This window comes from Tenebrio molitor, chromosome 9 (genome assembly GCF_963966145.1).
Source record: "Tenebrio molitor chromosome 9, icTenMoli1.1, whole genome shotgun sequence".
Taxonomy (NCBI): Eukaryota; Metazoa; Arthropoda; class Insecta; order Coleoptera; family Tenebrionidae; genus Tenebrio; species Tenebrio molitor.
Window position 1 is genome coordinate 316,567 of NC_091054.1, and position 17,069 is coordinate 333,635.

General features: G+C 41.0%; 2 protein-coding genes across 4 annotated transcripts in view; one reads left to right on the forward strand and one right to left on the reverse strand.

The window, feature by feature from the left end:
• The window catches only part of Ubr3 (Ubr3 ubiquitin ligase), a 50,841-nt gene that overhangs the window by 7,037 nt on the left and 26,735 nt on the right, over positions 1–17,069 (reverse strand). The window lies entirely within an intron of this gene.
• On the forward strand, positions 1,517–17,061 carry LOC138137842 (uncharacterized). The gene is made up of 25 exons (XM_069057414.1): positions 1,517–1,674; positions 1,736–1,820; positions 2,215–2,414; positions 2,470–2,673; positions 2,735–2,887; positions 2,938–3,065; positions 3,117–3,299; positions 3,348–3,513; positions 3,569–3,767; positions 3,853–3,930; positions 3,969–4,171; positions 4,231–4,679; positions 4,737–4,881; positions 4,965–5,102; positions 5,185–5,348; positions 5,395–5,606; positions 5,654–5,883; positions 5,929–6,064; positions 6,120–6,405; positions 8,789–9,110; positions 9,168–9,469; positions 13,828–13,972; positions 14,026–14,599; positions 14,651–15,037; positions 15,221–17,061. The coding sequence occupies exons 1-25, from the start codon at positions 1,629–1,631 to the stop codon at positions 15,528–15,530; spliced, it is 5,445 nt and encodes a 1,814-aa protein (XP_068913515.1). The 5' UTR covers positions 1,517–1,628; the 3' UTR covers positions 15,531–17,061.

Below are 17,069 nucleotides of genomic sequence, written 5' to 3' on the forward strand. Positions count from 1 at the left end.
AATTTATTGTTCGTAAACCAACCAATCAAGGTCTAAGGCAACATTTGAAAATCTAAAATTCATACCCGCTCATGTGTTTGTTTACACATCCATTGATAACGAAAAAAAAAATTACTAGATCAAAATACAGTAATAACTGTTGGCATTAAAAGAGCGATCGTTCTTTCTTCAAAAAACTGTATAAAGTTTTTACCGCACAAAAACATTTTCACTCACTCTTTCGTTTCAATTGATGATTATCCCATGAGCGAAGTGTCAATATGTAAAAAATGTTTATTTTAAAGAATTCTATTGATGATTAAATGTATTACGTGGACTTACATAACACCCTGTATTCTAGCACGGGGCGTGGAATTGGTATTATTCTTTCGTTAAATTTCCAACAAGAATGCATTCATTCTTTAATAGTCGTGGAGAAATAATATTGGGAGTAATTTGTAATACATATTTGCCACAAAAAAATTACAACTACAATTAAGTACTTATTAAAATTAATTGTACAACATTATTGAAACTGAATCCTGACCATTTTTGGTCAACGTTGTTTTTAACATGCAATATAACTTTAACCTTGCTGGAAAAATACGCCACTTTAGCCTCTTCAGGGGCATCTTGGGGAACGATTTCCTCAAAATATTCTTTAGAAGTTCGTAAAAATGAGACACAACCAGCAAGGATAAAATAAACTGATTATAAAACACAACCTTGGTAACGGCAAGTGTTCTTACTTAACCTCGTGCTTGAGACAATCAAATTTTAAATTTTTTTTTTTTGTAATAAAAGGTTCTAAAAAAAGATGTATACTACTGGAGTAAAGTGTCATTGGATGATTAAATTTCACCCACGGGAGGAAATATATAATATATTTTCCTCCCTTGTCATACAAATGACTTGTAACTAATTTTGTCAATTAATGACTTTAGTACCGTGGAATAAAGGTCAACCTTTGGTTTGGGACGTTACTGTCGTAGATACACTTGCAGACAGTTACGTATTGAAAACATCTGAAGTCTCAGGTTTTGCCGCTGAAATGGCTTGCAAACGCAAACATAACAAATATCGTTCAATTATTTCGTCAAACTACATATTTAAAGGTTTAGCCTTTGAAACCTTAGGCCCTTGGTGCAAAGAAACAATAGATTTCATTAATGTCATCGGAGACCGACTTATCGCGGAATCAGGGGATTCAAAATCTAAGAAATTCCTTTTTGAGAGGATTTCCCTTGCCATTCAACGTGGAAACGCTGCAAGCAAGCATTCGTGGCACTTTTCCAGATTCCGCATTATTATCGGAAATTTTCGCATTGTAAATTAAAAATGTTATTTTATGTTAAATTTTAATAAATAATTTTTATTAATCACTCGATATTGTTAAAAAAATTTAACCATTTTGAATTTTAGTTTAATTTAAAAAGAAAAACAAAACTCTGTTTTATTGTTTTAAACCTGTGGTCTGTAATGCGCAATTCTGGTTAAAAGTTCATTAAATTATAAATAAAATGACATTTGATCTCATAATCTAACAAATCATTAAGTTTTTTTGAATATATTTCAAGCACCACAAAGTAATAAGTGAGCATATCCTCGATTACTTGGATCGCGGAACCGATAAACACAATTCCAGAAAAATGCCCGAGTTAATGAATTTACCTAAATTATTCTGCGTGATAATTAGTAAGTACACTTATAAAAGTAATATTAAAATGTCATATTCAATCGAAATTATTCTTTTCAGTTACACAAGTGATTGTTGAAGAGAATGCCATCGTTACAACAAGAAACAAGAGGATAAGTCGTGAAATCAGAAATAACATCACAAGGTATTCATATAAATAATTATGATTCCATCTAACTTATCAAGATTTATCATGTCTCCTGACGGTTGTAAAAAAATAATAAAAAGCCGAATTACTTCGTTTAAAAAAGCAAACAAACGTAATAATCGTGGGTTAGCAACAAATTATAAAATACATAGTAAAAAAAACAAAGATCGATAACCGTTTTAATGTATTTATTATTAAGAGGTCGTGCTAAGATATTTGGTGAAAAATTGAAATAAATATTGTTTAAGTAGAAAATTTTGTTCTTAATACCGATCCAAAACGTTTCCACATTGCTTTTTTGACAAAAATTCTGAAATACATATTGCAAAATCAATTTAGATTAATTCTGAACAATAAATTGTTTCAAACAATGACTTTAGATATTTTTAAGAGATTATTGCCGTTTGCCCCTAAACCCTTCTAACGGCAACTGGTCAACGACAGCAGATGTCGGCGACTTTTCACCGGGAACTCTGGTACCAGAAAATACAAAACTGACTATACATTGCAACGATGAATACACACTGTTTGGTGAAAATACCACTGTATGTGCCAAAACATCCTGGACTCCAGCTCTTGGAACGTGTTTAAGTACCACATTTCCTGACCATTTCGGGCACGAAAACTACATTTTCCTTCTCTTCAGAAACATGTCCTCCGATACGCTCACCATTCGTTTTCCCCGAATGCGATCTGGATGGGAGACCAGTGAATTGTACCAACGCTCTTAACGGTACCACCACCAAATTCAGTTGCCACCACCCTTACGAAGTACCAAACAAGAACAAGAAGGACTCGGCTGTCTGCATCAACGGTATTTGGGTTGAAAATATCCCTTCGTGCGTTCCAGGTGGGTACCATTCAATCCGTAAAAGTACGATTCGACCTAATCGAAAAAACATTGCTTGCAGTGTGCGGCAGCAGAAATCCACCGGAATCCACAATAATCAAGGGAACGGACGTCAAAAAAGGTGACTTCCCGTGGCAAGCGGCCATTTATGACTCCAAAACAAAAAAGCTGATCTGCGGTGGTACCGTCTTGAGCGACCGACTCATTTTGACAGGCGAGTTTTGCAAAATTTAAGACAAAATAATCTACGACTCTAATTTACAGCTGCACATTGCATAACTGAGTCCCCCCAGTCGTGGAGGCTGAAACCTAAAGAAGATTTCGAAGTTGCTGTGGGCAAGTACTACCAACAATACAACGATCCTCGCGACTTCGAGACCCAGTACTCTACTGTACACTCGAATACACACGATTTGCACAAAACAAATGAATTTGCATTTCAGATAAGCGACATGTTCGTACCGAAGAAATACAAAGCCGATGTTCAAAACTACGTCGGTGATATTGCAGTGATAGTGACGAGCAAAACTCTTGAATTTTCCACCAGAGTCCAACCCGTGTGCGTCGACTGGACCAACACGTACCAACATGCAATATCGAATCCAAGAAGAGGGCAAATGGGATACGTAAGTGCGAAAAAACTTTAATCCCTTTCCTGTCTCAATTGTTCACAGGTGACGGGTTGGGGGTACACCAGTCAAAATGCAAAACAACTGTCAGACAACCTAAAAAGTTTAACCGTTCCTCTGGTCAACGAGGACGACTGTTACAGGAACGTACCAGAAAACTTCATTCAGTTCCTCACCGACGACAAGCTGTGCGCGGGATTCTTGAAAAGCGGTAATTAATCTCGCAGAAAAAGAACATCCAAAGATAGTACCCGAGGTGATTTTAGGTATGTCCTTGTGCCAAGGTGACAGCGGTGGTGGACTGGTTGTCAAATTCGAGAACAGGTACCACATCGCTGCGGTCGCGAGTCTAGGAGTACTTTCAGAAACCGGAGGGGGGGAATGTGACAGCAGTCAGTACAATGTCTACACTTTATTTGCTGATTACATCGACTTCGTGTCTGACAAACTCACTCAGTACCCACCGTAAGTCTTTGTCAGCTTCCAAAAGTACTTCTGTCAGCTCGTTTAGCAAGAATTCGCCATCATATTATTTTTATTTCTGGTTTAGACTTGGCTCTGAAGGATTACTTATTTCCAAGTCAGATTTTTCCAGATGTGTGACAACAGATACTTCAACAATAACGAAGTAGGTGTAGATATTGAAAACAAAATCAATCTTTCCAGCTCTTTTAGGAGTAGGTGTGTTCTGCCGGAACATCCCAATTTTGGGCGATGGTCAACTGAGAACGGATCCTTGTTGCCGGGAATGTCAGTACCAGCCGGTACCACTCTGGACGTAGAATGCGATGACGGGTACGTCGTAGATGGAAACAACCGAACCTCTTGTCAAGACAAAAAATGGACTCCCACCGTTGGAACGTGTTCCAGTAATTTTCGTTAACAAAGATGACGATCACAACTGCGATTAAAATTCCACATTTTGCAGTTGTTGAACCGCCACAATTCGTCACCATTTCAGAAATACGAAACTTCATCGTGGAGATGAGCACCGAACAATTGGAACTGTGGGAAATGGTCAACAATAACACTTTCGACAAGCAAAATATCTTCGCGAGAACTGAACGTTTACTAAAGAAAGTAAACGACATAGACCAGAAACTAGACAACATCCTCATATCTCCCGACAGAATGTTGACAACCTTGTCGGAAGAAGACTGGTTCATGTTGAACATGAACAAACTTCAAACCATGAAAGATTTTGTGGACGATAATTACGAAGAATTGTCAAAATATCTTGAGGACAAAAATTCGACCATAATGGAATTCGTCAAGAGAATTGTTTCGCCAGGGAACTCCACGTCTTACTACATGAACGAGTTGAAGAACTACGTTGTTGCCAAAGACTTTTTGCAACCTCTCCATGAACTGTTGAAGGTAAGTTTGTGATCAACAATCCACATTAAAATAAATCATTGTCTCGTTTTAAAACAGCCCATAACTGGATCTATGTTCTGTTACGAACACCACTCTTCGCAGCAGATGTTGTACAATTTCCTCAACGACATTCTGCTGACCAATGTGAAAAATTTTGTCTTGGAACAATTTGCCTACACCATTAAGGTTTTCCGAGATCAAGGTGCGTTACTATCGTTACTATCGCTCCTTCTCTTGCAACAATACGATTCGGTCGTCTTAAATTGTTTTCTTTTGATTTTGAAGGAAATTTTACGAAAGAAATCCAAGCCACACACGAGAAATTTAAAAATCAAATCACCGAAATAGTCAACACTTTTAAACCGTACATCACACAAGCGTCCTCGGAACTGTGGAGATGCGACCCTCAGCAACACGTCCCAGGTACAAATTATGTGTCGATAAAAAGAATCAGAATTTGAATTACATTTTGTGCAAACAAAGGGTCAAGCGAAGTCGATTATAGGCAAAACTTACATCGAAGTGACCAATTTTCTTCACGGTTACATCCACGGTGAGAAAAACGACAAGAGAAAAGATTGCAGCAAGACCAGTTGGGCTGAACAACCTGAATGCCCAAAAATTGTCAACTGTCATTCGATCGATTTTCTCCTTACTGTGTATCCATCGGTAATTGTCTTGATAGTGGTGTGGTTTTCTACAGAGAATTTTTCAGAACATGACCGAGAGTGGCAGAAGATACAACCACGTAGAATTCAAAAACGGGACGGTTTTGGGATTCGTCGAGAACTGCAACACTAACTCCTGCACCAGATACGAGAAAAACCTCGACTGTTCCCCCCACTTCTGTTTGTGCGAGGAAAAACTCGATTCTTCGGACAGATACGTGAGCCTACGCGAGATCATAACCAACCGAAGCGACAACAGGTGCGTCCAACCTCCCAAACAAGACACGCTTCTGACGTCAGTCTAAGAGTTGTGACAGGTGTGCGTTTCGTCAAGCGAAACAGAATCGTCCACCTGCAAGTGCAAGAGGGTCGACTCCTTCCCGAGGGACAGATCGACGTCACTACGATCCGTTGGCTGCCCGTCCACGACTCCGGCCCAGACGCTTCTTCTGGAATCGACTATCACGCCCTCACCTGGGAGAAGAGGAGTGTAGATTTGGATCCAGTCAGAACCAACAAAGGGACGGTGGTCACGGGTAAGACGACCAATCAGAACCGACAAACCAACGATTATCCGACAGGTGTCAGATTCAGATACAGCTCGAGCCTCAACTTGGAAATTCTAGTGACGCCGTTTAATTTTACCACGGGAGAACTGTTGAACCCTCGAGCTTTGAGAGTCTTCAAGGAGAGCCAGAACGCGGCGCTGCGCAATAGGTAAACAGTCAGTCGTTTACCACGAATGGTCGAAATCGGAATGGGAATTTTTCAGGTTCGGGAGTTTCGGCAAGGAACTCGTCCTGGACAGACCTGACATTCCCACTCGTTTCATGCTGCCTTCGACCGACCACACCGTCAGGAAATTCGTCCGGTTTGGCCACACCGACTTCGTGAAGGACGCAGGACAGACCACTGTGCCGTTTTTCGATGCTCAACCGGTGACGGCTACGGTTCCCCTCTCCGGAATCGGGATTTATCACAAGGGGCGGAGTGGTTCCGGGGGCTTTATTGCGCCAAAAATCTTCACTTACAATTTCGCCAACCATTTGCAACCGATTTTCTGAAGGAAAAACGACGATACTCAAATATTACGCGATGTTATATAATTGTACAACGTTTTCTACGTCTATCCAATTTGCCACCAATAATGTAAAAGAGTAACACGACGTAACTATAGATATACTAAAGGAAAAGACTTCAAGATGATACCTAATATTTAAATCAAATCATCCTACGACAAATTCAGTCTTTCAAAACAATAATATAACACAAAAACTACTAAATGTATTGTTTTCAAGGCAAAATGTTCACTGCTCTGTTCCAGACACTTGATTGCTCTTTTTCGCTTATTTTCAAAAATGTTTTGCCACACGTTCTGGCCAATATTGTAGCAGTAACGTGTAATTTATTCATGTAGTCAATTAAACAGTTGGTCTTTAAAATATCAAAATATGTATTGTCAAATGTTCCTAAGTTTGTTCTCTAGTCATTGCTTTAATTCTCAACAGCTACCTCAGATTCTGGAAACCTTCCGGTTGATTTTTTTAAGCCTTTCTTTCAGCCTGAACAAATCTATTGATTATTATCTTTAAACTCTACATCGAATAGGAACTACCAACGTTTCCCGATTTAGAGCATTGGGATATTTTGTAAGGTGTTCATTCTTGAAGATCAACACTAAATATACCCACTCATCACAGTTGAATTATGTCAGTAATAAATAAGATATTAAGTATAAAAATGTATCATACTTCAGGGAATAAAGTAATATAACCATTTTGAACCATTTTCATTGTTGCTAAAGCAAGAAAGTGTTAATGTTTAGGTGTTAACAAAATCTCTACTTCTTGCTACACTAAACTAATATCTTGCACCAGTAGCGGCGGCTCGTCAGGGGCGGCAAGGGAGGCAGTGGCTCCCCCCCCCCCAAAAAAAAGCACAAAAAATTCCCTTAAATATACAGAGCATAACAGAAAAAAGTTCACTTATTTCAACTGGTAATAGTACTCATCAATTAAAACAACTTTTCTAAATAAAGTTTCTTGGAATTTGCAAAATTCCCACTTGTCCCTCCTTTATTTTGACGTGTCGTTCACGTTGAATGCAATTTTATAAATCTGAAAACTTTTTTGAACAGGAATCGCATGAACTGAATGTTTTTATTCTCTTCGTATTGCATTTGATGAATAAAATGGTTTCACTTTCGTTTGTTTTTTTTTTTTATAATTACTGCTGTTCTTTTTGAATGTCATGAGAAGTTACAACTGCGCTTCATAAATAAAAAGGTTTCACTTTCGTTTGTTTTTTTGTTACCTCCTTGTTTTGTTTCTTTATTAAATGTAGTTATGTAGATTTGTTTTCGTACGCATATTTCGCGAACATGACCTAAATACTGCAACGTTTAAAACAAATAAATGCAATAATTTTAATGGTTTTTTAATTTCTGAAGTAGGAACGTATTAACGCGTCCAATTGTATCGTTCTACATTGCGTGTAAACATGGCCGGAGGTAGGCTCTGTCCTTGCCTCCGCCAGCTGATCAAAATGCTTTATCCAGACGAGATTCACCTGGAAGTTTGCAACAGCAAGTGTTTTAAATAAATGCATCGGTACATACATTTAAATACCCATCAAATGCGTGTGCATCAGATTTCAAACCAAACACTCCAAGACAATTAAAAAGCTGTCAGTGATGTCGGTGGTATTAATTATTTCAAACATTTAAACTTAACATAATTATTAATAATAAAATGGATAGAAATGAAATTCAAAATTGTTAAGATCGTGTAGGTAGAATGCTTACTGACGTACGCTTTTAATTTATTGAATTATCAAGACAAATTATTTATAAAAGAAGTGGGGAGATCACGTCCCGATGTTCCAAATTTGCAAACCGTTGCAGATAGGTAAAAATGGTGTTTTAATGTTCAATGTACGAAACATTTATGATCCAGTAATGAAAAAATTGTTTACTATTTTTCACTTGATAAAAAGCAATAAAATCATGATAAAAAAAATTATTCCATCCTATAATACCTAATATCTTTACTTGTTGGTAATTCAGCAGCATAACATTACAAGAATATTTTACATATTTTTAAACTGATCCACAAATAATCACATCTTGGCCACTAAGTTCAGTTCCTGCAAAATTGTTAAAATTTCCCCGTACACACGAAGAGACAGGAAGAACGGTACTACTGTTTCTTCTTAGAATTGGCAACCAACAAAACACCCATATCCTTGAAGATCTGGTTACTAAATCAAACTATCGTGTTGCAACTCCCCCCTTCAAAACAAAAGACGAGCAAACTACAAACAGCTGAGCGCCACTAGTAGTGGGGGACCATCCAGTCTCGAACATATGGCATCCTCCAACCGTCTCTTTTGACGACTCACATATACAAACACAAGTGAATGGACCGTTTAGTTTCGAATTAGTTACGCGGTCCGTCCTCCGTCCATCCCAAAACCATCACCGACGACACGTCCGGCACGATGCGTTTTCTTTGTGTTTTCGTGTTGGCAACCGTCGCACTTTCACCAGTCGCGTCTTTCGGCATCCACGACGCCCTCGACGTCGTCGGCGTCGCCAAGGACGTCGTGATATGGATAGCGAAAGCGTGGAACATCATCGAGGGCCAAGTTGAGTACGCCGACGTGCCCTTCCCCCTGCTGGACAAGACCGAGAGGAAGCTCTTCGGCAAGATCGACCTCATCAACAGCAAACTGAACCAACTTAGCGCCCAAGTCGAGGCCGTCGGTATGTCCACGCGCAAAAACTGGGACTTCCCCGATTTAGCTTTTTTTTCTTGTGAAGGTACCAACACCATTTCCATGATGTTGAACAACCTCCCGGAACGCATCCGACTCGAGCTGCGACTCAACGATCTCCTCAACTACCACGATTTGGTCGGCAACTCTTTCCAGACGATGCAGAAGTACACGACGCACCGCGACTACTTGGAGAAGTCCACGTTGAAGGATTACGCCGACAACGTGGTCTCCCACGACCCCAGCTCGGTCAGGGGGATGATCGAAACGATCTACACGTACGTGGTGCCCTCGGGGAAGGGTATCAACGACAGGGGTATTCTCCAGCTACTATCCAAAAGTCTCAAGGTAAGGTTTCCGAGGACGTTGACTCCATTAGATGACGTTATAATTAACGGATATGAGCAAAAAATGGGTTAGATCTTTGTCTTTGGGTCTTCTGCGAAGATGATTCACTTCTAGAGAGTGTGATAATTGATGGACACCTGTGGGGTTGGCCTGATGATTCACATTTGCTTCTGAGGTTATTGCCTGCTGTGCCACACACACACATCTAAGATGTGTAAACAAATTGAACGATATTACCCAAAGACGATGAGTTTAAAAGTGTTAAAGCAAGTGTTTTGGCAATAACGGGTCTTAACACAACAACCAAACTACAAGCTGACGGTCGTACTTCAATGTATAACGTATCAACTATGAAGAGTTAATTGCATTCTTCAAACAACGAAGAATTGGGTGTAACACCAACCGGAAATTTTATTAATCACTGTGTAGTGTTGTAATACGAGCGGATAAATGCAGTTAAATTCATTCTAAACCGAATTTTGTCGTTTCTGGGCAGATTTCACTGTCCGGATGCGAAACCACTTCGCTATCTGTCTTGATTACAAATCTCAAATAAAATGCATGACTCAAATTCCAAAAAAAATGTGCTCGGCCAACTTGATAGTCACACAACTCACGATTGTGGAAACACCAAGCAGATGAGAAGAATTCTTCCGATGAGGTCTTTTTGACAATTTTATTTAGTCCAGCATGACCACTACACATATTACAGGTTTCTTAATTATTCTACTGTAATATTTTAGTTGTTGGTAATTAATTTTTGAAGACGATAACTTTGGAAGACTTTAATTTTCACTGATTAGTGATTACTGTAAAAGTCAAAAATTTAGTTGAACACTAAAAAGTGCGAGAAATTAAGATGGGATGTGCCAACAGTAAGAGCGAACAAATTCGAATACATTGTAGGGAAAAAAAATCTTTTCTTGGCAATTTTGAACCTAAGTACAAGTGAGCAATCATAGGGCCGGGAAAAATGCACAGCATTGTATGAAAAGTGAAACTTTTTGGTAATGATTTCTAAATGTTCTTACACGTGAAATGGGATTCCAAAACCACCAAATATCAATTGGAATTTATTCTGACAGTTGTTTTCGGAACTCTTATTTGATGATTCTTTTTTAAAATTCAAATTTTGGCAATGTACGAATAGTGCAAAAAGGACATCCGAGAGCTTTGTACTCAAAACTGTATAAAAAAAATACTCGGTCGCCTCCACCAGAACAAGATTAATAATTATTTGTGCATCAAGGCCAAAAAGGACATCCTTTTCGTCTGAATCTGAGTTTTCTGACTGAGGCGCAGCCGAGGCTTAAACAGGCGAGGACAAAAGGCACTTTTTGGCAGAGGTGCACATGAAAAGCAAGTACATATCTAACTTTTTCAAACAGTGTGTTCCTATCAACCAATTTAAACGCATGTAAGATAATGCAGATAGGATTTTGGAAAATATTACCATACCGCGCTACTACATAATTTGCACAACAAAGTATGTATGTAAAACATTCCAATGCATGAATGCTTCACATTTTGCCTAAAATCTGAAAATGTTAATTACCTATCACAAAAAATAATTAAAATTCTGGTTGGCAACCAGAGAAACACATTTCGCTACTTTATCAATCGTGATCGCATGAAAACACAATCGCAAAAATGTCATAAACGCAAACAAAGAAATTCACTTACAGTGCATAAAACGATTGATGATGCCATTTTAACAACTGTCGAGAGAATTATATTCTTATTATTTAAAAACCTCACGTCTTTTTGACTTCCAATGGTAAAAAATATTCTATTATGTATTAATAGATCAGTTGGTATGATTATCATCGATGCAATCTACGAGTGAAACCGACCTGTAGAATGTGCAGTTTCGGCTTCACGAGTCATATCATCGATTATTAATCACGTCAGGAATTTATGTTTATCTGAATAAATGAAGAACATTTAAATCCACAAAGAGGCGCCAATTTGACGAATACCGTCACCGTTAGAAACGGACCAAAAAAAGCTGACAGATTCTTTTGTTTTACATTATCCTCTTACTACTACATTTCATCCAATCAAATCGTTGAAAAGGAATCACATGACACTTGAATTATATTCTCTCCATTATAATTCTAGTGGTTCAACTGCAATAATTCCCCAATAGGTAAGGTTATCTGCATTCTCGTCGCAACACGAAAGAGGAAGGAAGCAAATAAGTTTAGCCCATTTGATATTTTGGATTGTCAACAAAGCCCACAAAAGTCGGAAAGCTTTCTGTTTTTGTCCTCATATGACTTGTCCCTAGGAAATGACATGTTTGAAAGGAAACGAGATAAACAGTGGGGAAAAATGCGAAATCTGCCCGACTCGAGGTCGTCCTTATCATTATCATCAACCCGACAATCTCAAACATGAAAACTGTAATTTGAAAACGATCGTCATCTGTTCCTCATTTCCTCAACAAACAAGCACTTACTGGAAACCAACAATAATTTCGACAATTTTGAAACTCATTTTGTTGCTCGTTTATCAACGTGACTTTTATCTTCCACGAAACGTGTTAACTAACGACCGAAACGGCAAGGAATTCGCCCAATTAAAACGAACCGATTGGCAAAGAAATCGTACCTCACGCACGTTCTGCCCGACACTATGTTTTGGTGGTGCTCCACTTGTAAACGATTGGCGACACCTGGAAGGTGCCACCGCATGACCGTCCCCGACAAAATGACTAAACAAATTGGCATTTGCCGAGATGGAGAAAAGAGAAAGACCAAGGTCCACACGACCTGGCCCTCTCCACCAGAAGATGTCGTTGTCTGTTAGTTCCACATTAACGAGTGGTCGACGGTGCGCGGCGCAGTGAAATTATTCCTCGTTAACAATAACAGTAAGATCCGGCGGATGACACGAGTCGGAGACCAGAAACGGTGTCGCGTTGTGTCGCAGTGTCTTCGATAAGGCGATCTTTGTGGTAGTAGAGAAATTCCGACGGGTTGCAGGTGCGACGCTCGTTCCTTCAAGCACCCCCGAGGAACGGTAAAGCGAAAACCTCTTGCAAATTGTTGGTGTCCATTGTCGTCACGAAAGCGCCGACGAATCGATCCGTCGAGAAATCACCACGATCTAGGAGTGTGGACGAAACAACGGCGACCTTGGAAGGTGGTGCACCGGCGATCACGTCGTCCAGATTTCGATCGACCTGCGTCACTTGGTTTTGCATATTTTCGACCGGACGTGACGTTGACCTTTGGAAAAAAAACGAAAGCCGCAATTTTGATCCAATTAGAAAACGAACGCACCAAAAAATGCGTCCATTTCCACCGATAGACAAGCATGAAGCCAGTGAAAATATCTTGGCGATTTGCGTTCCGGATAATCGATAAAACTTTCATGAGGAAATAAAATTCTCGTTCACCATTGCTTAACTGTTACGCCAGTCGACACACACGCGTTCCGGTTTGGCTCCAACAATTTGCAAAAAAACGTTGCCGTTTTTCCGTTACCACCAAAAATAACACAATAAAATCCACCACGAATCTGTTGTTTCAAGAACGCGATCAGGGTCGACCTGTTGCGCAAAGATCGCCGTATCAGCTACGCCACACCAAAACAAAACTGATTGCAGATAGTACGAGGCAAGACATGATACTGCTGCGTCTCCTCGTTCTGTGCTCCTTCCTGATCTTGACCCGCGCCCGGGTCAAGAAACCGGGAAGGGTGGACGTCGACCAGTTGCGCCACGAGTTCCTCGAACAGGAGCAGCGACTGTGGAATTTCGTCGCGGACCAGACCGACAACCGCGTCAAAGAGACGGACCTGGCCGAGGTCTCACTGATAAGGGAGTTCGAACAGTTCGGCGATAGGCTCCACGAGGTACGACGGCGGCGGTTCTTGCCGGAGAAATGTCTAAAATGTCGATTTTAAGAAACTACCCCACGACGTCAACTACGGCTTGCAGTCGTTGGAGGGCGTGTGGGCGTACGCGTACGCCTACACCGACCTGAGGGGCATCTACGCTCTGTACGAAACCTTCAGGAGGTTCCAGAGCATGCAAACGGGAGACGCCAGGATTCCCTCGCCCAGGCAAGCCTGGATAGACCTGAGCAGAGCCATCTTGGACGATCCCAAGAACAGCATCAACGAATCCATCGGCAGACTGCACTACATCATCGAGAAAAAAAATCTATTCAACGAAGCCGCCAAGGTAAATCGGGAAAAAGTCCTGGGCGGAGAACGTCAAAAAATGAGGTCTACGATCAGTATGTCAAAATCTGGTCGGTTCATTTCTACACTTCATTTCTTTCTGATGTGCGGGAGAACGGCAAACTCCGATCTTGGGCGCCCACAAGTGCACCTCTTTCTTGTTGCAGGAGGTGGAGGGTGACATGTTGTGCAACGCCCACCAGTCCCCCCAACAGGTCCTCTTCAGCTTGTACAACGCCATCGCCTTGACCGAACTCAAAGGCTACACCATGATCCAATTCGCCTACATGCTGAAGCGACTCTACGGAGAAGGTACCGATCGCCAATTCGCCGGTAACTTTTCTTATCGTTTGGTCGTGTTAAAGGCAACTTCACTACCGAAGCGGAAATCGCAAGGGAACGCTTCCAACAGCGCACCAACAGGATCATCCAAACGGTGAAAATCGCGATGGAGTCGGCGTCGAAGGACTTGTGGAAGTGTGACCCGAAGAGGCACATTTCCGGCGACACGTACGTGGAAGTGACCCAGCTGTTGCAAGGCTACATCCAGAACGAGGTGGACCTCAACTCCGAAGGAACCTGTCGGGAGAACTGCGCCGAATACAGCTACACCAAGAGCCACGGCTGCTACCAGAACCTGTGGTGCAAGCGGCAGAGACGCTGCCATGGCAAGATCATCAACTGCAAGTACGTCGACTCGGACATGTGGGTGTGCCCCGCGGACAGTCAGAGTCGCCGCTACGAGTACGTCGAGTACGAGAACGGACGCGTCCTGGGGAGGAAGCAGAGTTGCCGACGGGGCACCACCAAGGTGGACAGCTGGTGGAGGTGGCTCTTCTGGCACTGCTCCTACTGCTTCTGCCTGTGCGACGAACAGGGCGTCCACTCCGACCGCTACGTCAACCTGAGGCAGACGATCGCCGACGTATCCAACAACAGGTGAGCGCGCCCGCGCCTCTTCAGACCGCTTGTCAACTCGTCACATTTCAGAGTCGTCACAGGACTGCGTTTCGTCAAGCACAATCGCATCATCCACCTGCAGATCCAAGAGGGCAAACTTCTGCCACGCGGTAACATCGACCTGACCACCGTCCACTGGGTCCCAGTCGAAGACTACAAGATCACCGACAAGAACACGATCAACGGACAGGACTACCACACGCTCACGTGGGAGAAGCGCGCCGTGGACCTGGACGACTTGGTCGCCGACGACGGCTACGTAGTCACCGGCGTCAGATTCAAGATGATCGGTTCGCATCTCAATTTCGAGATTTACATCACGCCGTTCGACTTCGAAACGGGACAGCTGATCGACCCCGCCACCAAGAGCCTGTACAAGGACAACCCCAACACGGACTCGTCGCTGCAGAAACCGAGGTGAGTCCCGGTCCCTTTTAAAACCGCCAACTTCGATTTGCCGACGGACGCGATTAATAACCGGTTTCGCTCTCGTCTCTCTGACCAACTTCAATTCTAGTCGGCACGGATTTTACAAGCCGATCCGGTTGTGAGTGATGCCCCCGGGAAAACGTGACGCACCCCTATTTTGGTTGTTTGCAGGACGCGGGTCAAGCTGACCGATCCCGACGTCAGCACCAGGTCGCCTTCACCGTCGCTCCCCGACTCGAAAACCGACCAATACGTCGAGTTCACCAACACGGACATGGACCGCGACGCCGCCCAGACCACGGTGCCGTTCTTGGACGCCCAACCCGTCGACTCTCTGCAGCCGGTGCCGCTCAGCGGGGCCGGAATCTACCACAAGGGACACAAGAATTTCGGCGGCTTCATCGCCCCGAAGATCATTACCTACGACTACAGTAAACATTTGCAGGCCGCCTTCCCTGAGGAGGAACCCGACATCAACTGAGGGCGCTCTTCCCCACGTCAAAAAAATAATTAATTATAACGTTCAAAATATGTAATACTGTGATTTAGTTATGTCTTAGTCATTATCATTAGCGTTACTCTGTATATTAACCTCTCCACATTTTTGTATGTTCCAACGAATTGAATAATTATTTATACGGATTCAAAATGGCGGTAATTAATATCAATGGAACCTATTAACCTTGAGAGTGGACCTATGTATTTGCATTCACAGACGAGGGAGTGTTTGACCTCTCGTTCGCAGTTTTAAATGTTTTGACATTGGCGGTTGTTGCACACATTTGATCGCTCACTCGAAACTGCCAAATTCAATTTTTTTTACTCATTTCATTGAATGCCACATTAGTTCTGACGGTGACGTCAACAAAATTACAGAGAACAAAAAAATGCGGTACCATTTTTAGTAAACAAAAAGAGAAAAAATTGCCAAAACGATTCATCAGTTTAATTTTGGGAATTGTCGGTAGGTGTAATTTCTACGATCACGTCACCTATTCGTAACAACAACTTTCTAATGGTCTTCTCGAGCGTTCTTTTAATGGTAAATAATGATACGTTCCGGTAAAATTGTTTCGGAAAATACACAGAAATGGCGTACGTTAATGACACGTAATTATATTTTATGAAAAAAGCCTTAATCCGTCTACCTGAGAGGTGATAAAATCGCACCCGAGTCAGTTCACGAACATTTCTTGTCCCAAACGGGGTTGTAAAGTAGTCCTCACGATTTGTTGGTTGTGTAATCTCAAAATAATCTCGTTCTTTTTGTTTTATGAGCGGTAGGTTAAAAAGTTTTCGGCAAGAGCTCCATAAATTGTTTTGTATTTGGTTCGTTGGTTAGTCCTTGATTAAATAAAAAAAAAAAATGCAAGACTAGTATCGACCAAAAAGAAGCAATATTTAGAATTAAATATTCAGCTGTCTTTCAAGTAAGAAAAAATGTATAGTATTCAACATTTTAAAAGTGGTGTTTTTCGCCACCGAAAATTTTTAAATGGCTAGAAATTATAATTAAACACAATCGAGTGTTGGAAATTTTTTTTCATTTCTAAACGTAATTGGATTCACTACCGGAAAAATGAAAAAAAAATCTGGATCTGGAATAATAGTTTTTAGTTTCTTATCAATCATTTATCGATGTGATTTTTTTAAAATGCAATCTTATGAATCTAAATATTTTTACATTTGGCCTTTTATATTATTGTCATTTGGGAATCCAATATTTTATCACTTTCTTTTGTTACCTAATTCTCCAAATGCATTTTTATCAAAACTTCATTCAAAAATGTTAAAAAAATTTTTTTTTTTCGAAAACACTTCTAAATTGTCTCCACAACATTGTCCTACACATTTTCAACGTCCCATAATATTCATGTTATAAACAACCGTGTATCATACCGTATCTAAACGAATTTTGTCATTCGTAATACACAACGATAATGTTTACTTGTCAAAATATAAATAAACTGTTTATTATTCAACATAACAAAGAAAATATATTTTGAAAACAACTGACTTG